This window comes from Perna viridis, chromosome 2 (genome assembly GCF_037379345.1).
Source record: "Perna viridis isolate PV_CMFRI_1.1 ecotype Kerala chromosome 2, ASM3737934v1, whole genome shotgun sequence".
Classification (NCBI taxonomy): domain Eukaryota; kingdom Metazoa; phylum Mollusca; class Bivalvia; order Mytilida; family Mytilidae; genus Perna; species Perna viridis.
The window spans coordinates 66,428,245-66,451,980 of record NC_142446.1 but is presented as its reverse complement, the minus strand read 5'-3'; the positions used below and the strand labels follow the sequence as shown (position 1 = coordinate 66,451,980).

At 34.2% G+C, this 23,736-nt stretch overlaps 1 protein-coding gene and 1 pseudogene across 2 annotated transcripts in view; one reads left to right on the top strand and one right to left on the bottom strand.

Moving 5' to 3' along the window:
- Positions 1-23,736, top strand: part of LOC148626548 (protocadherin Fat 4-like) — a 110,250-nt gene that overhangs the window by 50,688 nt on the left and 35,826 nt on the right. For both annotated transcript variants that reach the window (XM_088570626.1, XM_088570625.1), the window contains exons 26-34: positions 971-1,200; positions 2,105-2,347; positions 5,919-6,080; positions 6,767-6,941; positions 12,021-12,169; positions 13,196-13,330; positions 21,269-21,511; positions 21,721-21,891; positions 22,609-22,857. In XM_088570626.1, the coding sequence (XP_088426752.1) occupies positions 971-1,200; positions 2,105-2,347; positions 5,919-6,080; positions 6,767-6,941; positions 12,021-12,169; positions 13,196-13,330; positions 21,269-21,511; positions 21,721-21,891; positions 22,609-22,857 (1,757 nt within the window). The remainder of the gene's footprint in view (positions 1-970; positions 1,201-2,104; positions 2,348-5,918; positions 6,081-6,766; positions 6,942-12,020; positions 12,170-13,195; positions 13,331-21,268; positions 21,512-21,720; positions 21,892-22,608; positions 22,858-23,736) is intronic.
- LOC148626549 (uncharacterized) lies at positions 14,826-16,515 on the bottom strand (annotated as a pseudogene).

Here is a 23,736-nt window from a genome sequence, read left to right as displayed (position 1 = left end):
AGAGAAAACCTGAATCAATTTATAGATTTTTTTTCCTATTGAAGGAAAGTAGATTTGATACTCTTGAGAATTATTTACAGTACACACTATTAACCCTTGTCATGCTGCGCCTGGACCTTTTTGGGATTGGCCCTGGTTCTGCTTTATTGGTCCTGGCAGTTTTAATCTTACTTTAGGAAAGCACAATTTATATCCTTTTGCAAGCAGCGTGACTACTTTAAAATGAGGCTATCTGATATAGAGTTTGTTAAAAAATAATGACTTGAAAGCTGAAAGAAGACGGCACAAGTTTCCGCTGACAAAAAAAAAGAGATCTTTTAGGGAGTAGGGTTCATTTTTCAGACCCGCGACAGAGCAGAATTAATCTGTAGTGCTCTATTTTGCCTGGAATCTAAATGAGAATGATGTCTGTAATCACAATTTCTATGTCAACCCCTTGTTTTGACTGCTTCCAGTTTTAGGCCAAACAGAGGCCAAAAATTGGAAAAAATCCTGAATTTTTCACAAGAGTGACCCTTCAGGAGGCTCCTGACCTTCATGACTGTAACGAACTATATTTGGCTTCGGTAGCCTTCATTGGGTACAGGCTGTAGGATGAATGTGTTTTACTCTTTGTTTTGCTCTTGTTGAACTCAACATGTAGCAAAAAATGGCCAGAAATGGACAAAAATGAGCATTTTCGAGTGACAGATCCTATTTACTGAGTTGGTTTAGGTAGGTTTCACTGTTTCATACAATCATGAATGTCATGTTTGGTTACCATATCATATAAATATAATAACATTAACTCTTGAACTTTCACAGGAAAAGTATCGAAAATAAAACCATCTATTCAGGTTATATGTTTAGATTCATCTTTACTTAGTATTAGGCCACACAGGTTTGTTTCATATGCAATTATCTATCTATCTACAGCTAGAAAAAAAAAATTATATAATTTTTTTTCTATTTGTTATGATTTATATTTTAGATAACAAAATAGAAGAGAATGCCCCTCATGGGAAAGAAATAGGTCAAGTGACTTTTGATGATGAAGATGAAGCCCAGAATCACATCATTTCATTATATGATGATAACAAGGGGCGGTTCTCTGTCAATGTATCAGGGTTCATTGTCAAAGCAACAGATGAGATTCTAGATCCATCAACTGTATATGATATTATCATAAGGGTCATGGATGATGGTGAACCTCAAAAACAGGTACATTTGCACCTACTGATAAACTGTGAATAATAGGATAATTAATGGAATAGAACGAATAACCAAAATATGATCACAAATGCCCCCCCCCCCCCCCCCCCCCCCCCCCCCCCAAAAAAAAAAAAAAAAAAAAAGCTTACAAAAAAGGTCAGTAGGAGTAATCATACATTGATTGTTTGTGATAACCAAATTATTTTCCTGTTTATTATATAGGTTTTCTCAATAATTTGTTGTTATTTATTTAAGGATTGTTTTTAATTTTTGGTTAAATTATAAGATATAAACAACTTGGAGATGGTTTATGTTGCAGGGTAAACTGACCCAAAGTTGTTTATATTCAATAATCTAACCAACGATTGGAAACATTTCTTATATTTTAATTCAATAAAACCAGAAAACAAAAATATAAGAGCAATAAATTGATTTTTGATTTGAAATCAACATTTTCTTAACAAGGACTATTACTGTCAATGTCTTCTTTGTAATTAACATGCATGCTTTTAGTGTATTGGAATAACATTGAAGTATAATAGATTCTTACATAAGTCTCTATTGAATATGTGACAAGGATTTTTTCCACGAGTGAGAAAAATTCCATCTTTTGAGGAGTGAATCTCCACAGAAATAGTGAAAAAACAAAGAATTTCTCACACTTGCAGAAGAAATCCCAGATCTTCAATAGATGACGAGTATAAGAATCTTTTTCTTCTGTTTCACAACCAAAGGTGTGGAATTACAATTAACAAGTAATTTGCATAAATTATATAATACTAGGTATAAATTTTCTACCTGCGATTAACAATTATCACATTTGCATATTAGAAATCCACTCTGATTGGGAGTGGTAGGAACCAAAGAAGTTGTTTGGAATCCATTTCTTGTGACATTTTATTTTTTATCACAGACAGATAAGATGTTCTCAATTACTGTGATAGGAGAAACCTTTATAACCTTGACATTTACCAGTGAAGGTGGCACCACTACATTTGAGGATGGTAAACCAAGTATTCCGGAGAATTCCACTGTTGATGAAATGATTGGCACTTTAAAAGGAGAACATGGTGATGCCCTGGATATGTCATTTAATATCAAAGATTCTGAGGGATTGGGAATTCTGAAATTGTCAGACTCATTGTGTGAAACACAGGTAAAGCTACATTTTAATGCCCCTGCTTGACTAGTTATGTAATTATAGAATTGTTCATTTTGTTTAGTTAATCCTTTCCTCTGTTATTGGTTTTTTGAGACTGGCACACTATATCTCTACGGTAATAATGAGAGAACTGTTCAACTAAATCTTTTTTAATGCTTATTACTTATTTTCATGATTAATTCTGATTATGATGTATATATATCATTTATTATTAGGAATAGTAATCCTTTTTTAAACTTCGAATATTTATTATGCAAGGGTGTTATGATAACCTCTAGTTTTAGAGAAGAAAAGATTTTGGTTTTTGCAGAATTTTTGTTTGTTTGCAGTTTCTGTTTCTTAAGCATGTTCACAGGTATTTTATTACACAGTATTGTTTTTAAAAGATTCATGATTTTAAGTTTTTTGTTAGATGTCTTAGGAAGACTGAATTGAGCATTTTGTAGCATATGGTCATATAATTATTACATCTCATTTGTTAACCCCAGAATTCTAAAAGATCATTACTGACACTTGCCATCTGTTGATTCACATTTTTGCTTTGGTTGTCACATATTAATATGCTGAAATCAAAGTCTCACTCAGTATTATTTTCATCTGTGGTTATTTTTTTTAGTGAGATGGGTCAGTTAAATTTTATGATAAAAAACATGTCAAATTACATTTTGTAATTGTTAACTTTATGATTTGATAATGTTCATATATTTAAGTGTTTTTACTTCTTGGACCATGACATGTTTGAATGTTTTCACTTCTTGGACCATGACATGTTTGAATGTTTTCACTTCTTGGACCATGACATGTTTGAGTGTTTTTACTTCTTGGACCATGACATGTTTGAATGTTTTCACTTCTTGGACCATGATGTGTTTGAGTGTTTTTACTTCTTGGACCATGAGGTGTTTGAGTGTTTTTACTTCTTGGACCATGACATGTTTGAGTGTTTTTACTTCTTGGACCATGACATGTTTGAATGTTTTCACTTCTTGGACCATGATGTGTTTGAGTGTTTTTACTTCTTGGACCATGATGTGTTTGAGTGTTTTTACTTCTTGGACCATGACATGTTTGAGTGTTTTTACTTTTTTACTTCTTGGACCATGACATGTTTGAATGTTTTCACTTCTTGGACCATGACGTGTTTGAGTGTTTTTACTTCTTGGACCATGATGTGTTTGAGTGTTTTTACTTCTTGGACCATGACATGTTTGAGTGTTTTTACTTTTTTACTTCTTGGACCATGACATGTTTGAGTGTTTTTACTTTTTTACCATGATGTGTTTGAGTGTTTTTACTTCTTGGACCATGACATGTTTGAATGTTTTCACTTCTTGGACCATGATGTGTTTGAGTGTTTTTACTTCTTGGACCATGATGTGTTTGAGTGTTTTTACTTTTTTACTTCTTGGACCATGATGTGTTTGAGTGTTTTTACTTCATGGACCATGACATGTTTGAGTGTTTTTACTTCTTGGACCATGACATGTTTGAATGTTTTTACTTCTTGGACCATGACATGTTTGAATGTTTTCACTTCTTGGAGCATGACGTGTTTGAGTGTTTTTACTTCTTGGACCATGATGTGTTTGAGTGTTTTTACTTCTTGGACCATGACATGTTTGAGTGTTTTTACTTCTTGGACCATGACATGTTTGAATGTTTTCACTTCTTGGACCATGACGTGTTTGAGTGTTTTCACTTCTTGGACCATGATGTGTTTGAGTGTTTTTACTTCTTGGACCATGATATGTTTGAGTGTTTTTACTTTTTTACTTCTTGGACCATGATGTGTTTGAGTGTTTTTACTTCTTGGACCATGACGTGTTTGAGTGTTTTTACTTCTTGGACCATGATGTGTTTGAGTGTTTTTACTTCTTGGACCATGACATGTTTGAGTGTTTTTACTTTTTTACTTCTTGGACCATGACATGTTTGAGTGTTTTTACTTTTTTACTTCTTGGACCATGATGTGTTTGAGTGTTTTTACTTCTTGGACCATGACGTGTTTGAGTGTTTTTACTTCTTGGACCATGACGTGTTTGAGTGTTTTTACTTCTTGGACCATGACATGTTTGAGTGTTTTTACTTCTTGGACCATGACATGTTTGAATGTTTTCACTTCTTGGACCATGACGTGTTTGAGTGTTTTTACTTCTTGGACCATGATGTGTTTGAGTGTTTTTACTTCTTGGACCATGACATGTTTGAGTGTTTTTACTTCTTGGACCATGACATGTTTGAATGTTTTCACTTCTTGGACCATGACGTGTTTGAGTGTTTTCACTTCTTGGACCATGATGTGTTTGAGTGTTTTTACTTCTTGGACCATGATATGTTTGAGTGTTTTTACTTTTTTACTTCTTGGACCATGATGTGTTTGAGTGTTTTTACTTCTTGGACCATGACGTGTTTGAGTGTTTTTACTTCTTGGACCATGAGGTGTTTGAGTGTTTTTACTTCTTGGACCATGACATGTTTGAGTGTTTTTACTTTTTTACTTCTTGGACCATGACATGTTTGAGTGTTTTTACTTTTTTACTTCTTGGACCATGATGTGTTTGAGTGTTTTTACTTCTTGGACCATGACGTGTTTGAGTGTTTTTACTTCTTGGACCATGACGTGTTTGAGTGTTTTTACTTCTTGGACCATGACGTGTTTGAGTGTTTTTACTTCTTGGACCATGACATGTTTGAATGTTTTCACTTCTTGGACCATGACGTGTTTGAGTGTTTTTACTTCTTGGACCATGACATGTTTGAGTGTTTTTACTTCTTGGACCATGACATGTTTTTGTAGGATGTCCTTAGACTGATTCCTTAGTTAGAATTTTTTGTGCATTTTGCCCTCAATTTATAGGAGTTAAGTTTTTTATATTAAAAACCACAGGTTTCTATAGGAGTTGTCTCTTGTCAGGCTTCAACCACCTTGGTAGTCTCTGGGTAGCATGCTCGCCAAAGACGTTAAGATTTGTTGTCACTGCCTTTTTATCCAAGCACACATTATTTGATGGGACAGAGTGATGATTGAGCCTTAATAATGTGTCTGAGTGGGGTGGCATGCCTATGTAGGGGCTGTTGCTTGTGTTAGCCAGCACAATAAAGATCTGGCTCAGCATGTCAGACTAGTACAAAGCAGATCTGTTTGATAAGTCAATCAATCTTATTCGGGATGCATGAATTATAGTACATGATTGATATTAAACCATAATCGATCAAATTTTTTGTCTACCACCACTATGTGGAAGGGGGCATAGAAATGCTAGTGTCCATTTAAGCCTGTGTCCATCTTGTTGCTCTTGTGGACACAACTCCTCGGAAACCATGTGACAGATTTTGTTCAAACTTTATAGGATTGTTAGTCATCATTTAATGTTGATCATATTTTGCTGCCTTTTGGATTTGACAAATTTTACAGGAATTATTGGAATTTTGCACATCAACTTTTTTTGTAGAGGGGGTGGGGGATATGCATATGGTTACGAGTTGCTTGTTTGCTTAGAAATATGTATACACCATTAGGAAAAGGTGATTTCTTTGAAAATAAAGTTGTTACCTTCTATTTTAGGATCAGAAGAGAATCTGCTCAGCCCAGGTGTTGGTAGACTCCGCATTAGATTATGAAAATGTGAATCAGTATACTCTTCTGTCAGAAGTTACAAATACTGCAGGAAAGAAAACTATAGAAACATTTCCATTGACAATAATTGATGTAAATGAAGCTCCTTCTGTAAGTCTATGTTAATTTACAATGAAAGCTGTCAACTAAAGTATGGCCAAAAGTTAACTGTAAATCGGGAAATTTTTTCACAGTTTCTGTAATCCATCTGCTTTTGCGCAGTTTTAAATAAAAGTCGATCCTCAAATGGAAATACAATGTTCTTCAAAACAACAGTTAAATATTCGCATTTATAGTCTTACCACAAAAATAGCGAAAATAGATTTGCCGCAAAAATTTTACGTTTACATTATTTTAAATCCAGCAGGTTGTCTAGAAATTGATTTCAGATTACTTTTGGTCTGTAGTTTTTCATGGACAAAAAAATTGCTCAAAATCAACATAAGTTATTTGGGGAGTGGGAGGGGGTTTGGTGTTTTTTTTTTTGTCTATCCATCATGCCTTATGTTCAGATTTGTGTTAAGGCTGTTAGTTGTCTATGAAACCTACTATATACATGTTTTGTTTTTTTTTAAGGAACAAACTTATGAAAATAAAATCAAATTGTAATTTGGGGTGATAGTGCTGAGCCTTGTGTCACTGTGGAAAAATATCTTGCTTTATTCAGAAAAAAATATGTAAAAAGATTAGTAAAAAATAGTTCAGATGAATGCTTTGAATAGTTGTTTGCTTCCAAGTAACCATAATATATATATAGCATTAAAAATTAATTGTTCTGTTATACCATAAAACAACAGGATATAACCTTTGTTGGCGGACAACCTGAAGTTGAGGAAAACTTAAATGATGTGACTGTGGGCATCTTTAGTGTGGTTGACCCAGACAAAACAGACACTCACATGTACACACTTACAAACAATGCAGATGGGAAATTTGTGTTGAGCACTAACGGACAACTTTCTGTGTCAGCTGGTACAAAGATATTACAACCCTTTGGTTGTAGTAGAAATTAGTGGGGATTAGTTTGGGAAAAGCTTCATTACCCTTTACTTCTTTATGTTTTAATTCCCCCCTCCTCCCCAAACCCCCCTTTTGCAGTTACAGTTCTGTTACAGTTTTTTCTGTAACTACTTAATATAGCCACTTGATAGAAGATTGTTTTATAGGTCTGTTGTGGGATTTGATATCTGATTGTAACAACATCAGCTTACTGCATGTTAATATTTTTACTATATGGTTACTGCAATGTGAAACAGGGTAAATCCTATATAGCTGTTCTAGTTGAACTTGTATTTAAGAATCAATATAAAGGAAAATGTCAGCAAATGCACCTAATGCATAGATGAAATTTTAAAAACCTGAAACCTTTGTTTCAATAAGTCACCCATGCATGATTCTTGAAAGAACTTTACTTTAAAATATCAGTGGAATTTCAGGGTTTTTTTGATGACTTTTGGTAGATTGAAGCTTAATTATGGGTAGTTAAAGTTTTTGTTGGACTTGAAAACATTTTCCTCTGTGTTAAAAGTTTGTTTACATGTCAGTGGTGGATCAACTTTTTGTTCTTTCTCATATAGGACATTGATTTTATACTCTTTTTAGCTCACCTTGCCCAAAGGGCCATGTGAGCTATTGCCATCACTGGGCGTCCGTTATCGTCCATCATTGTCTTTAACAATTTTTCAAAACTCTTCTCTGAAACAACTGGGCCTGTTTGAACCAGACTTGGTATGAATGTTCCTGAGTGTATTCTGCATAGAATTGATGTTGTGATTTTAGGTTGCACTATACAGATAGGATTGAGGTGCACTGTTTCGTACACAAAACTGACCCGGTCTAATTTTGTAAAACTTAAAAATAAAAGGTGAAACTTGGTGGAAATGTTGATTGTGGGTAATGGAGCATAGAGTACATAAATAGTTGCAATACTTGTGAAGGTAAAGAGGTGTACAATGCATGCTTTAAGCTATTGGGAAAGATTCAGGTTCTTACCAGATTGGGTCCTCTTCCCTGCACCAAGTTGCTGCTTTTCAAAAATGTAAATTTTTGCTCAAACTTTAAAAATTAAAATCATGAACAAATGAGCAGAAAAAGTACACTTTTAATTTTTTTTTTTAAAATAATGCCATCACTTGGCGTCCGTTGTCGTCAGCGTTGTTGTGGGCAAATTTTAAAAAATCTTCTTCTCTGAAACTACTGGACTGACAGGTTTTAAACTTGGTATGATTGTTTCTTAGGGTGTTCTGCATAAAATGACCATTGGGATTTTTGATCCATGAAAAAATATGGCTGCTGTTACTAAAGATAGAACATAGGGGTCAGATTGCAGTTTTTTGCCAATAACTCAAAAACCGTTGCCTTTAACAAATTTTTGGCGTGGGTAATATTGTTTAGCATCATGAGATGGACCTATGCCAAAATTTTCAAAACAATTGGTCAACTGATGTATGAGTTATCGCCCCTGAAAGAGTTTTTTTTTCTTTTTTGGCATGTGCAACTTTGAAAATCTTCTTCTCAAAATCCAATGTACAGAATTCATTGAAAGTTGGCATTTATGTTTCTGAGGGTATCCCACACAAAATGGCTGTTGGGATTTTTGATGCATGAAAAAATATGGTTGCTAAAAATAGAACATAGGTGTCAGATTGCAGTTTTTTATCAATAACTCAAAAACCGTTGCCTTTAACAAATTTCAGTCATGGGTAATTATTGTTTAGCATCATGAGATGGACCTATACCAAAATTTTCAAAAAGATTGGTCAACTTACGTAGGAGTTACGTCCCCTGAAACAGTTTTTTTTTTTCATTTTTCGCATGTGCAACTTTGAAAATCTTCTCAAAATCCATTGCACAGAATTCAATGAAAGTAGGCATTTATGTTTCTGAGGGTATCCCACACAAAATGACTGTTGGGATTGTTGATTCATGAAAAAACATGGCCGCCATTACTAAAAATAGAACATAGTGTCAGATTGCAGTTTTTTGCAAATAACTCAAAAACCATTGACCTTTAGCAAATTTCTGGCAGATTATATTGTTCAGCATTATGAGACAGACCTATGCCAAAATTTTCAAAACAATTGGTCATTTGATGTAGGAGTTATTGCCCCTGAAAGAGTTTTTTTTTTGCATTTTTTGCATGTGCGACTTTGAAAATCTTCTTCTCAAATCCAATGCACAGAATTCAATGAAAGTTGGCATTTATGTTCCTGAGGGTATCCCACACAAAATGACTGTTGGGATTGTTGATTCATGAAAAAATATGGCCGCCGTTACTAAAAATAGAACATAGTGTCAGATGGCAGTTTTTTGCAAATAGCTCAAAAACCATTGCCTTTACCAACTTTCTGGCATAGGGTAAAATTATTAAGCATCAAGAGAAGGACTGATGCTAAAATTTTCAAAACCATTCATTGACTTATGAAGGAGTTTACGACTCCTGAAACAGTTTCTTTGTTGTTTTTTTTTCACATGTACAACTTCGAAAATCTTCTTCTCTAAAACCATTTAAGATCATTGAAAGAAAATAAGCATAATAGTTCTTTAGTGTATTGTGCTCAAAATGACTGTTGTGATTTTTAATCCGTGAATAAATATGGCTGCCTATACTAAAAATGGAATTTGGGGTCATAAGACAGGTTTTTTGGAAAAAATTCAAAAATTGTTGCCTTTAGCAAAATTCTGGTTCAGATCATGAAAATGCTATGAAAAGCATTTCTTGCATTTGACAATTTAGTTGATTTTAACTTGGCCTGTCTCATTCCTCAAGTTTTTCAATTAAGCAAATGGTTAACAAGGTGAGCGATTCAGACTCTCTTGAGCCTCTAGTTCATGGGTCTCTGTGATGTAAGGTTTTAAAAAATACTTTTTATTAGAAAAGATTGTTGGATTTGCTTGTTTAAGTGTCTTAATATAGCTTTATTTCCTCAAATTGTCATAAAGTTATCTGCAGTGATGTATCTATATAGTGGAACCTTAAATCTTAAAAAAAAATCTCTTCTAAAACACAACATTGGGGTCAGACCATTGGTCCGGAAATGGTAAAAAATGCTGGTCATTGACCAACAAATTTTGCAAATGTACGACGACCATTTTCCAATATCAGACATAAAAAATTGTCAACCCTTATAAATTTCAGTCTGTGTGGTTTTATTAGTGTATAAACTTCCTGTCTACCTGTCTCCTAATTGTTAATTGGAAATTGATTGACAGGTGTGTGTCAATTTTAGCCAATGTGCAGCCACCTGTGACTGTGATTTACCTGTAACTGATTAGTTGATTGCATAATTGATTTAACGGTACAAGTCCTGCCCCATTGCATATACGAATTAATTGAAGTGACTTGGACAATTTTCATACATTTATAGAAAATGATTGAGATGTCAATCGATCATTTTCCCGCTGATCTTTCAGAGGTAACGAAAGCACATATGGTGCTGAATCTACGAATCAGTCTTAGATTGTAATTATTATTTTGTCAATTGAATCTTTTTAACGCAGAAGTAAACAACCCATTTAAATAAATATACAGAATGTATTTGAGATAAGCAACTTTTTTCATCACTCGGAAGCTTTTGGCTGTTTTTCGTTCTGAGCAAGACTGACACAGATGTCTGCTGAAGTTTGATAAAATGACCAGCATGGGCTGTTAGAATTTCTGGACTCTTGGGTCAGACAGAAGTTTTTTGCACATATCTCCAAAACTGTTAGGTTTAACCAATTCTGTGTAGGGCAAACTGTTCAGCATGGTGTCATTGATGAGATCTACTAGTGATGAAATATTCATGTAAATCTGTTAAGCCATAATAGAGTTATTGCCCTTCTTCTACTTGCTGGTCTATTTCTTCACTCTTATTTGGCTGACTTCATAGTTAATCAGATCCAAAAGAAAGAATATCGTTTTGCTAGATCCTTTGAACTAAGTTTCTGCTATATATATGACTTATTCTCTTTAAACTATCCTAATTTCAGGGATTTGATACATCACATCTACCCCAAAGAACTTAAGGTAAAGGATACTACAGACACTGTGAAGTCAGCCTCATATCTTAACCTACACTTAGAAATCGATGGTGAAGGAAAACTATTGACCAAACTTTACAACAAATGTAATGACTTTTCATTCCAAATTGTCAACTTTCCTTTCATCTGTGGCAACATCCCTTCAGCACCTGTGTATGGATTGTTCATATCACAACTCATACATTATGCCAGAGCTTGCCAAAACTACACAGACTTTTTGTATCATGCTAGAATTCTAACAAATAGGCTTCTTGAACAGGGTTGTGTTGCTACTAGATTGAAGTCATCACTACAGAAGTTTTATGGTTGTCATCATGAACTCGTGGATCTTTATGGTGTATCCATCTGCGCCATGAAATCTGATTTGTTCAGTGTGTCATAGTTTTCCTTTCCACTTTTGTCTACCCTGGACTTGACTTTTTAAGATCAACTCGGCGGGTGTTTCTAGAAAAGCAGGGTATGTTTACCCTACTGGTGCATCTGGTCCATCCTTCCAGTTTTTAGTGGAGTCCAAGTTGGTCATATGCTTTTGTTACTTTGTATGTATGATTTTAGTTGCTTTATGCTCTTTATTATGAAAGAAAAATGGTTGCTTTTACAAAAATAGAATGCATTTATCAAGCCAGGTGAGCGATTCAGGGTCTTCAGTTTTAGGTCTGCCAAAATGTCAGTTGTTACATAATTCTTTTAAACCCACCCTACGGTTGTATTGTGTTCATTTGTTTAATATTTTAGTACTCTATCCTCTTGATTACAGTGAAAGGGTTTGGGAAAGAATTTAAGAGAAATGTGTATTGTGTACCAAAATCAGAAATGAATGTTAACTGACATTTGACTTGGTAAATACTAACAGCAAGCACTGAAATGTCCTGATTTATTTTTTTCATTCAAGAAGGGAGTCATGAAAATAAACCATGCATTTCTCCCCTGGTTATTCATATCACCAAAATAATTGCCTAAATTTCTTAATTTACCAGTAAATATTTATGTATATACATGATACCTGACAGAAAAATTTCGTAATTACAGATGCTGACTTGGACCATGAGACACAGCCATCCATTGATATTGAGGTGAAGGTCACAGATAGTGGTGCCCTCAGCGTTACAAAGACATTTACATTGGTTATTGCAGACATCAATGAACTTCCTACTAAAATGGAGCTGACAGAGAATACTGTATGTATAATAGGATAATGGTGTACAGCCTGTGGAAAAGTTGATATCCTTCATTAATGTTATGCAAGTGGAAAGAAACAAAAAGCGACAGCTCTTTATTCATTTTATACCCCCACTCAACTAATGGGTGGTATATTGGAATCACTTTATTCTAAACCTATCAACAAAAGTGTGAAATACACCAAAAAGAAGTTGTATTCAAGAAAAATGGACTTGTCCTAAATGATTAGTTCTTTAACAAATTTCCTGGAAGTTCAGAAATTGTTTTGAACCTTTTTTCAAATGTAGTATTGTTAATTGCAACAAATGGGTTGAAAACACTTTATTGGTTTGTCAATCCATCTCTCCATCATTCTGTTTGTCTGAATTATTTCCAATTAACTCAACTTTAAATTGATTGATTTGTTTAAAACTTGTTATGGTACAAGTATTATATGCAGTTTGTCACTCATTTTTAGTTTGAGTTACCTCTCCTCTCATGTAATAGTGGATTTATTCACTGCATAATACATTATTTAATGTGAACACACAACAGTTCTTTGGTCCTTTTGTTTATTTGACATTTCACTTTGACAAAACACTGCAAGTCAGTGTACTGCTTTTAGTTTCTGAATAACAATTAAAGAACCACTGTAAACAATATTAACCCCATTTTGTAGTCCATTATAGATCATGTGAAATAATATAATTTACACTTCAGTTGTTAAGACTGTTTTGTTCACATTTTTATGCCCTATTCATCAAGAGGATAGAAAATTGGAATCACCTTGTCTTTCCGTCCATCTGAATTTTTCTCGCAATTTTCTCTGCTCCTCATGGATGGATTGAATTAAAATTTGGTGTGTGATAAGATATAGATAAGGCATATGTTGTAAGCAATTTTGATTGCTCACCAATACCACCTTCCTGTATAAGTTGGGGTGTGCATAGCACCACAAGGTATGCAACTTCATGTTTAATGCTGGGGTATCTTTGATTACTAGATCCAAATTCTTTGTGACAATTTCAAACTTTCGTTTCAAACAGGTAGCTGAGATGAGTCCAGAAGGCACAGTCGTTGGAGAATTAGTTACAGAAGATCCTGACCAAAACCAGACCTTCACATATACCCTGGTAAATGATGCTGATGGTAGATTCATGCTGGATGGAGGTACCCTAAAGGTAAGTGGAAATATTCAGGTATCATAGACCAAGGGTGGTTTATTATGGAGTGGAAAGGGGAGATTAACTTTTGTTAATGGTTGTCATGGATTTTTATGAAATTGAAGGCTTTAATATTTGAAATAACCTAAATGTTAGTAGAAATATTCTGGTATCAGACCATTCATCTAAGTCTAGAAGAGAACATATATGATTATACCTCAAATATCAGAGTTTTGGAGGTATAATGTTTTTGACGCCTACATGTTGTTGCCTAGGTAGTGCCTCTATTTTTGACCAGTTTCCTTCAAACTTTGGTGAATTGTTATTATCAATAACATCTTGTATGGCTTTAATTGACACTGAAATTGGTCAGGGGAACCACTTTCTTGGGAGGGGAATTCAGTATAAAATCAATGATTTTGGCTTGTTACATAGATTGTGCCTTTTTTGGTGGGTTTCATTCAAATTTTTGTGAATGATTAGTAGTTATTGAAAATTTAATGTGTTGGAGTTCACAGAAATCAGTTAAGGGAGACCTCTTTTTATACCTCCACAAACAAAATTTGGGGGTATATAGGAATCTCCCATTCAGTCTGTTTCTCTGTCTGTCCGTTTCTCTGTAGGTTGTGCCGTCCATCTGTCTGTCCACATTTCTTGTAAGAGCAACTCCTACTAAACCACTCAAGGGATTGTGATGAAATTTTATAGGAAGGTTGGGTTTAGTATGTAGATGTGCATGAAGGATAGGAATTACTGTCAGAGGACTTCAAAGGAAGATAATCCAAATTTAGGGTTTCACATGTTAAAACCTCATAAGTGCAACTACTCTTACATTGCTCTAGGGCTTTAAATGAAATGTTATAGAATGGTTGGAAATCATATGTAGATATGCATGAAGGAATATAATTACTGTCAGAGGGCTCCTAAGGGAGATAATCCAAATTAGGGTTTTACATGGTAAAACCTTTTAAGTGCAACTCCTCCTAAAAAGCTCATGGGATATTGATAAAATTTTATAGGAAGGTTGGGTATCATATTTAGATGTGCATGAAGGAATATAATTACTGTTAAAGAACTCCAAAGGGAGATAATCCTAATTAAGGGTTTCACATGAAAACACAACTCCTCCGAAACTGCTCAGTGGATATGAATGAAATTTCATCAAAGAACAACACCCAATAGGGTACAGTTGTGTATTACATAAAGGAATAATGCATGTAAATCATAACAAAACATGGTATACTTGGCAGTTTTTCATTGGTATAACACCTTGAAAACTCTGGTAAATCCTTGAAAACTTATTAATCAATAGTGGCAACCCTGTATCATGCCTGCAAAAATTGTCATATTCATAATGTTTTTGATGATGTCATCTATAAATAATGTTAACTACATAGTGTGTTATTGACAAGGTATACAAACAGAATTTTTCATTCAGTTTTTGTTTCTAATAAAGAACTAAGGTTTTCATTCAGTCACTTTGGAAATAACAATCATCATTTTAAGCCTTGCTAGTCTTACCAATGCAATCATTCTTGTATTAAATCATACTTTATAATATTTCAAGTTTTATTTTTTGTTTAAAACATATAATATCATCTATTATTTATCTTCACTGTTGCTATAGTTATGCCAAAAATAAATCCATTTCATGACCATTATGATACTGGTAAATATTGTAATGGACTGTTGTATAATTCCTGTCCATTATAAACTATGTCTGAATCATGATATTAGAAAAATGATAATGTTATATCATGCTATGACAGAACTTAACCAGTGATTCCAGAACAAGTTGTACAAAAACAATCCTTCATAATTTATCTTCATTTACAGTTACACTCCAGAACATTTCACTTCATATAGTGTTGCTTTGGCATCCTTTGGATCTTTTGATAATCTTATATTTCCAATGTAAATATTACCAGCAGGAGACAAATCAAGAGAATAAGGCTTTAACACCCCAATATCTGTTAGGTAATAGTAAGTGATGAAATCCCCCTTATTGTTTAGTATGTAGATATTAGCTGTATGGTAATCAGTAGTAAGGACATTATCACTTGGTGTTGTAACTATGCTAGTAAGGAATGCAGGCTTGTCTTCTGAGTTGATGTCTGGATGTCCGTAATGGTACCTAACATTACCCCCTTGTTTAAGTACTACTAATCTACTTCTTCTTAGATCTCCATGTCTATCTATTACAAAAATATTGTCATTTGTTGTTAATGTTATTGCTCTGGGATATGTGAATAATGGTTTGTCTTTATCTTTGTCATACTTCACTAATTGTTTCCTTCCTTGTTCATCAGTATCACCATCCCTTTTGTTATATTCCATCCCCCTACATAGAGCTTCTCATCCTTGGTCACTAGTACACACGATACTTGCTTGGTATCTATAGAGAATTTGGAATCCTGAATTTGTTCTGTCAACTCATTGACTATCTTTAGATTTGAGGTTCCTTCCATTACAACCAAAAGAGAACCAGAAGATGAGATTGCCAGGCCATATGGTGTGATATCAAAGGTTGACATGACATTTACACTGTCACCAACAAGTTTTATGTGTAGAAGTTTTTCCAGTCCAGTATCACCTATCCACATAGAACTGTCCCTAGCAACAGTATCACCTATCCACATAGAACCATACCTAGCAACAGCCATATATTGAATGCTATTGGTATCTACTGGATACTGCTTTACTACTTTGAAGTTGATCTCCCTGATTTCCTCAATATTTCCCACTTCTAATGATTGATTTTCACTTTATAGATATTATTTTATGGTTCTTAGTTGCTGGTATTTTAAGATGTCCAGTTTTACAGGATTCACAGAGGAAAAATTGGCAGTCATCACATTTTGACATCAATCTGGTTACAGTATCACAGACTTGACATTTCTTAGGAATCACCACTGACTTGATATCTACAATTCTATGATCTTAATTATTTTAAGATGAAGTTTTATACAGTTGCAGCATATTAAAAGTTTACAGTCTTCACAACACCATTGTATTTTGGTGCCTGTCTCACAGAGTTGGCATCACAATGGAATTTGTCCATTTTTAATTGACTCTGAGAGTGCCATTTCAATGTGTCTGGTTTAAAGTATAAGTTAATATAACTGTCTATAGGTGTAATTCTCTGAATTTATTTATGTAACAAGAGCAGCTTCCTTGTTGTTAAGTACTTTAGTTTTTAAGTGAACTTACATCTTCTGAAATCCATTAAAATCTAAAAAAAAACTACCTGAAGTGAATAAATTATCCACAGCAGAGTTAGAAATAGTAGCCTGTCGCCAGCCCCAGACTGGCTATTTTTTGGCAGGGTTGGCTAATTTTAGCAAAAATATATATAACCATATAGTAAATATATTGAAAGATTGTATACATGACTGGCTAGAATTTGAGTGAGTTTCTTCCTGGTACCTTAGAGATTCTGTTTAGTCAGATTTCACTGTTCATTGAATGTTCACAGTATTTCTTATTTGGAAGAAATGGGCTGTTGGTAGCAAGCAAATATGGCAACTTAATTATGTTAAAATGGCAGCTCCAGAAAAGAATCATGCAACAGAAATAGTTTATATGTACCTTCTGCAAAAAAAAGTTTTTTGTTCAATTAATGTTTTTAAAATGAAAGTCAGTGAAAATCTTTTTCAATTAAAAAAAGAAAACTTCCTGCCAAACTTTGTTTACCATTGTACACTATAACCAGTCAAAAGGAGGTTGGTGGAGGGGAAGGGGTGTTGCAATCATGTCTGAAAGCAGGGAGAGTCTAAGTCATTGGGTTCATCATGTACTAGCAGAAGCACAGTATCAATTATGTGGTTCAGCTCATGTCATGATTTTTTTTATTATTTGTAAAAAAATGAATTTTCTATGCTTTAAAAAAAATTGATTTATGATTTTGCTTACTTGAAGTAAATTTGGTCTGTAGGCACAGTTAAGGCTCTTCATTTATCTTTTGGTCCTGGTTAGCCAGTGTCATCACTTTGGGATACACTTGGTATACAGTTGATATAGTTAGCTAATGCCATCACTTTGGGATACACTTGGTATACAGTTGTTAAGATTAGCTAATGTCATCACTTTGGGATACACTTGGTATACAGTAGATATAGTTAGCTAATGTCATCTCTTTGGGTACACTTGGTATGCAGTAGATATAGTTAGCTAATGTCATCACTTTGGGTACACTTGGTATACAGTAGATATAGTTAGCTAATGTCATCACTTTGGGTACACTTGGTATGCAGTAGATATAGTTAGCTAATGTCATCACTTTGGGTACACATGGTATACCGTTGTTAAGATTAGCTAATGTCATCACTTTGGGTACACTTGGTATACCGTTGTTATGATAAGCTAATGTCATCACTTTGGGTACACTTGGTATACAGTTGTTATGGTTAGCTAATGTCATCACTTTTGGTACACTTGGTATACAGTAGATATATTTAGCTAATGTCATCACTTTGGGTACACTTGATATGCAGTAGATATAGTTAGCTAATTTCATCACTTTGGGTACACTTGGTATACCATTGATATAGTTAGCTAATGTCATCACTTTGGGTACACTTGGTATGCAGTAGATATAGTTAGCTAATGTCATCACTTTGGGTACACTTGGTATACCATTGATATAGTTAGCTAATGTCATCACTTTGGGTACACTTGGTATACCGTTGTTATGATAAGCTAATGTCATCACTTTGGGTACACTTGGTATACAGTTGTTATGGTTAGCTAATGTCATCACTTTGGGTACACTTGGTATGCAGTAGATATGGTTAGCTTATGTCATCACTTTGGGTATACTTGGTATGCCGTAGATATATTTGGCATACACTTGGTATACCGTTGTTAAGATTAGCTAATGTCATCACTTTGGGTACACTTGGTATACAGTTGTTATGGTTAGCTAATGCCATCACTTTGGGTACACTTGGTATGCAGTAGATATAGTTAGCTAATGTCATCACTTTGGGTACACTTGGTATACAGTAGATATAGTTAGCTAATGTCATCACTTTGTGTACACTTGGTATACAGATGTTATGATTAGCTAATTTCATCACTTTGGGTACACTTGGTATGCAGTAGATATAGTTAGCTGATGTCATCACTTTGGGTACACTTGGTATACAGTTGTTATGGTTAGCTAATGTCATCACTTTGGGTACACTTGGTATACAGTAGATATAGTTAGCTAATGTCATCACTTTGGGTACACTTGGTATACAGTAGATATAGTTAGCTAATGTCATCATTTTGTGTACACTTGGTATACAGTTGTTATGATTAGCTAATTTCATCACTTTGGGTACACTTTGTATACAGTAGATATATTTAGCTAATGTCATCACTTTGGGTACACTTGGTATACCGTTGATATAGTTAGCTAATGTCATCACTTTGGGTACACTTGGTATACCTTTGATATAGTGAGCTAATGTCATCTTTTTGGGTACACTTGGTATACCATTGATATAGTTGGCTAATGTCATCACTTTGGGTACACTTGATATACAGTTGTTATGGTTTCTTCCTGGTACCTTAGAGATTCTGTTTAGTCAGATTTCACTGTTCATTGAATGTTCACAGTATTTCTTATTTGGAAGAAATGGGCTGTTGGTAGCAAGCAAATATGGCAACTTAATTATGTTAAAATGGCAGCTCCAGAAAAGAATCATGCAACAGAAATAGTTTATATGTACCTTCTGCAAAAAAAAGTTTTTTGTTCAATTAATGTTTTTAAAATGAAAGTCAGTGAAAATCTTTTTCAATTAAAAAAAGAAAACTTCCTGCCAAACTTTGTTTACCATTGTACACTATAACCAGTCAAAAGGAGGTTGGTGGAGGGGAAGGGGTGTTGCAATCATGTCTGAAAGCAGGGAGAGTCTAAGTCATTGGGTTCATCATGTACTAGCAGAAGCACAGTATCAATTATGTGGTTCAGCTCATGTCATGATTTTTTTTATTATTTGTAAAAAAATGAATTTTCTATGCTTTAAAAAAAATTGATTTATGATTTTGCTTACTTGAAGTAAATTTGGTCTGTAGGCACAGTTAAGGCTCTTCATTTATCTTTTGGTCCTGGTTAGCCAGTGTCATCACTTTGGGATACACTTGGTATACAGTTGATATAGTTAGCTAATGCCATCACTTTGGGATACACTTGGTATACAGTTGTTAAGATTAGCTAATGTCATCACTTTGGGATACACTTGGTATACAGTAGATATAGTTAGCTAATGTCATCACTTTGGGTACACTTGGTATGCAGTAGATATAGTTAGCTAATGTCATCACTTTGGGTACACTTGGTATACAGTAGATATAGTTAGCTAATGTCATCACTTTGGGTACACTTGGTATGCAGTAGATATAGTTATCTAATGTCATCACTTTGGGTACACTTGGTATACAGTAGATATGGTTAGCTAATGTCATCACTTTGGGTACACTTGGTATACACTAGATATAGTTAGCTAATGTCATCACTTTGGGTACACTTGGTATACAGTTGTTATGATTAGCTAATGTCATCACTTTGGGTACACTTTGTATACAGTAGATATATTTAGCTAATGTCATCACTTTGGGTACACTTGGTATACCGTTGATATAGTTAGCTAATGTCATCACTTTGGGTACACTTGGTATACAGTAGATATAGTTAGCTAATGTCATCACTTTGGGTACACTTGGTATACCGTTGATATAGTTAGCTAATGTCATCACTTTGGGTACACATGGTATACCGTTGTTAAGATTAGCTAATGTCATCACTTTGGGTACACTTGGTATACAGTTGTTATGGTTAGCTAATGTCATCACTTTGGGTACACATGGTATACCATTGTTAAGATTAGCTAATGTCATCACTTTGGGTACACTTGGTATACAGTAGATATAGTTAGCTAATGTCATCACTTTGGGTACACTTGGTATGCAGTAGATAAAGTTAGCTTATGTCATCACTTTGGGTACACATGGTATACCATTGTTAAGATTAGCTAATGTCATCACTTTGGGTACACTTGGTATACCGTTGATATAGTTAGCTAATGTCATCACTTTGTGTACACTTGGTATACTGTTGATATGATTAGCTAATTTCATCACTTTGGGTACACTTGGTATGCAGTAGATATAGTTAGCTAATGTCATCACTTTGGGTACACTTGATATACAGTTGTTATGGTTAGCTAATGTCATCACTTTGGGTACACTTGGTATGCCGTAGATATGGTTAGCTAATGTCATCACTTTGGGTACACTTGGTATGCAGTAGATATGGTTAGCTAATGTCATCACTTGGGATACACTTGGTATGCAGTAGATATATTTAGCTAATTTCATCACTTCGGGTACACTTGGTATACAGTAGATATGGTTAGCTAATGTCATCACTTGGGAAACACTTGGTATGCAGTAGATATAGTTAGCTAATGTCATCACTTGGGATACACTTGGTATGCAGTAGATATATTTAGCTAATGTCATCACTTTGGGTACACTTGGTATACAGTAGATATGGTTAGCTTATGCCATCACTTTGGGTACACTTGGTATACAGTAGATATGGTTAGCTAATGCCATCATTTTGGGTACACTTGGTATACAGGTGTTTTGGTTAGCTTATGCCATCACTTTGGGTACACTTGGTATACAGGTGTTTTGATTAGCTAATGTCATCACTTTGGGTACACTTGGTATACAGTTGGTATATATAGTTTGGAAAAAAAGCCATTATTGCATGTCCACTTCTTACATAGGATACATTGAAAAATGCATTCTTTTGAAAGTACAGTGTTAACTGTCCTAATCTGAACCCTTTATGTACTTTAGAACTGGTTCACTGTTTAGACAGGTATTCAGTTAGCCATAATGAACTTAAACAAGTGTCTGGGTTTATATCATCTGAAGACAGACTTGTATTTGTTTTCACAGGTAAAATCTGTTGGAGAAGGTTGTAAAAGCATGGGTAATGACAAATGTTTACTTGATTTTGAGTCTGCCACCAACCATGTTGTTGTTGTCATGGTAACAGACAATGGTAAACCACCAATGGAGAAGGAGTTTACTTTGACTATTGATGTTGAGGATGTCAATGATTCACCTTACAACCTTGCCATCAAAATGGAGAACTTGCCCGAGGATTTGCCTACTGGCAGTAAAGTTGCCACTATGATTGTAAGCAATGAAATAAATTACAAAACCAAATATTTCTGAAGAATCAACCTTCAAATAAAGGATTGATTTATTGTTTGAATGCATACACTTTCATATTTTATATAAAGTAGTTAGAAGATACAACAAATTATTTCTGGGCATTTCACATTTTGTATATCTGGCGAATTTAATTTGCTTGTTTAAATCTTGTGATCACATTCCTCTTGCAGGTTGAAGATCAAGATGCAGATGATGTCTATATCTACACAATCACAGGAGCTGAAGGGGTTTTTACTATGGTCGATAACACAATTACACTCAGTGGAACTCTGGATTACGAAGTGAAGTCCAGTTATACCATTTCAGTGGAGGCTGTTGATGGTAGGGCTGACCCCCAAAAGGTAAATTAACACAATATTAATGTATCTATTACAATCACAAGAGGGGGAGCTGAAGGGGCTTTAACCATAACTGCTTGTGTTTTTTACTGCTGTATTTGATTGGTTCTTTCGTGTTTTGCAGTAAATTTTGTGTGTGTGTTTATTTGTTGTTTATTATTTTGTTCAAGAATTTCTTGTTTGTACCTTTAATATAAAAAATTCTTCTTATATTGAGTGTAACTCTGGATTGTGGTGGACTAGTTACATTTTTGAAAACTGAAATTGGGGTAATATATTTTATGGGGGGGGGGGTTGACTTCTACTAGCCTTTATATAGCATTTTTGACCCCCAATTTTCCTAAAAAAGGGAGGTTGGTTTGTATTTAGCCAAAACTTTTGTCCGTCCTTCTATTAATCCATGATTGGTTTCATTGCCACATAACTTTTAATGGCAGTGGAATTTGAATGAAACTTGTATAGGTAGAAGCTTAATTGGCATGGAAAACAATTGATTTTAATATCAGTAGGTCAGAGGTTAAGACCACTGTAACTCATGGTTAGGTAGATTTTTTGTTATATGTGACTTTGAGCCCAGCATTTATTTTTCACCAAAAAGATATCATTGCAATAAAATAGATAGTTTGAAAAATGCTTTGCAGTTTTTGGATGTACCCTCTTTATTCCAGCATTTCTTTTTGCATGTCTTTTATGATGACTATAATTATTGGTTTATTTTAGACATCAGCTGAATTTGTCCTTCATGTTATCAATGTGAATGAATCTCCATATAACCTAGCACTAGAGGCAATCTCTGGAAAGACCTACCCATATCCTGAAAACAAACCAATCATTGACGAAAACAAAGTAACAGAAACACTGATTGGTCAATTGGTGGCGTTTGACCCTGATGGTTCAGATGCTTTGACCTTTACAGCAACCTCTACCAAAATCAAATTGTATAACCAGAAATGCATTCCTGTTAGTCAGGTAACGTTGAAATACATTTTTGTTTCTTTAAAGATCAGAATTTAATTTGTTTCCCATTATACTCTATGAGTTGCTCCTTTTTCATTGGATGAAAAGTTTGCAAACTCATTCTAAAAAAAAATGACTGAAGTCAAGAGCCTCCTCGAAAGGGTGGGGAAGGGCTGGAATTTTGTTTTTTTTCAGCAGCAGCTAGACTTCAAATCAAAGTAAATATCATACTGTACGACATAAAGTAATGATCAATTAATCAAAGTATCATGCCGCACGAGGTTATGTTATCATCAGTTAATCAATGCTAATATCCTGCCTTATGCATATAGTTATAATCAATTAATCAAAGTAAATATTATGAAGTATCACGTTAAGTTATAATCAGTTAATCAAAGTAAATATCATGCAGTTTGACATTAAGTTATATTCAATTAACCAAAGTAAATATCATACTGTATTAGGTTATGTTATCAATTAATTAAAGTTAATATCCTGCCTTATGCATAAAGTTATAATCAATTAACCAAAGTAAATATCATGCACCGGGCATGCAGTATGAAGTTATATTCAAATAATCAAAGTAAGTATCATACCGTATGAAGTTATGTTATCATCAGTTTATCAAAGTTAATATCATGGTGTATGATATTATCAGATTATCACATGAGATTTTTGATATCACATGTATTATTATCCCAAGGTTTGATATTGGCCCAAGAGCTGCAGGCTCGAGGACCAATATCAACCAAGGGCATATAATACATATCAAAAATGTTATGTGATGTTCTTTTATCATATGCTTCACAATAGGAGTGCAAAATAAGGCTATTAAATCATACATTTTTAAAACACCAAAAAACATAATATTTATTTTTCAACAATTTAATA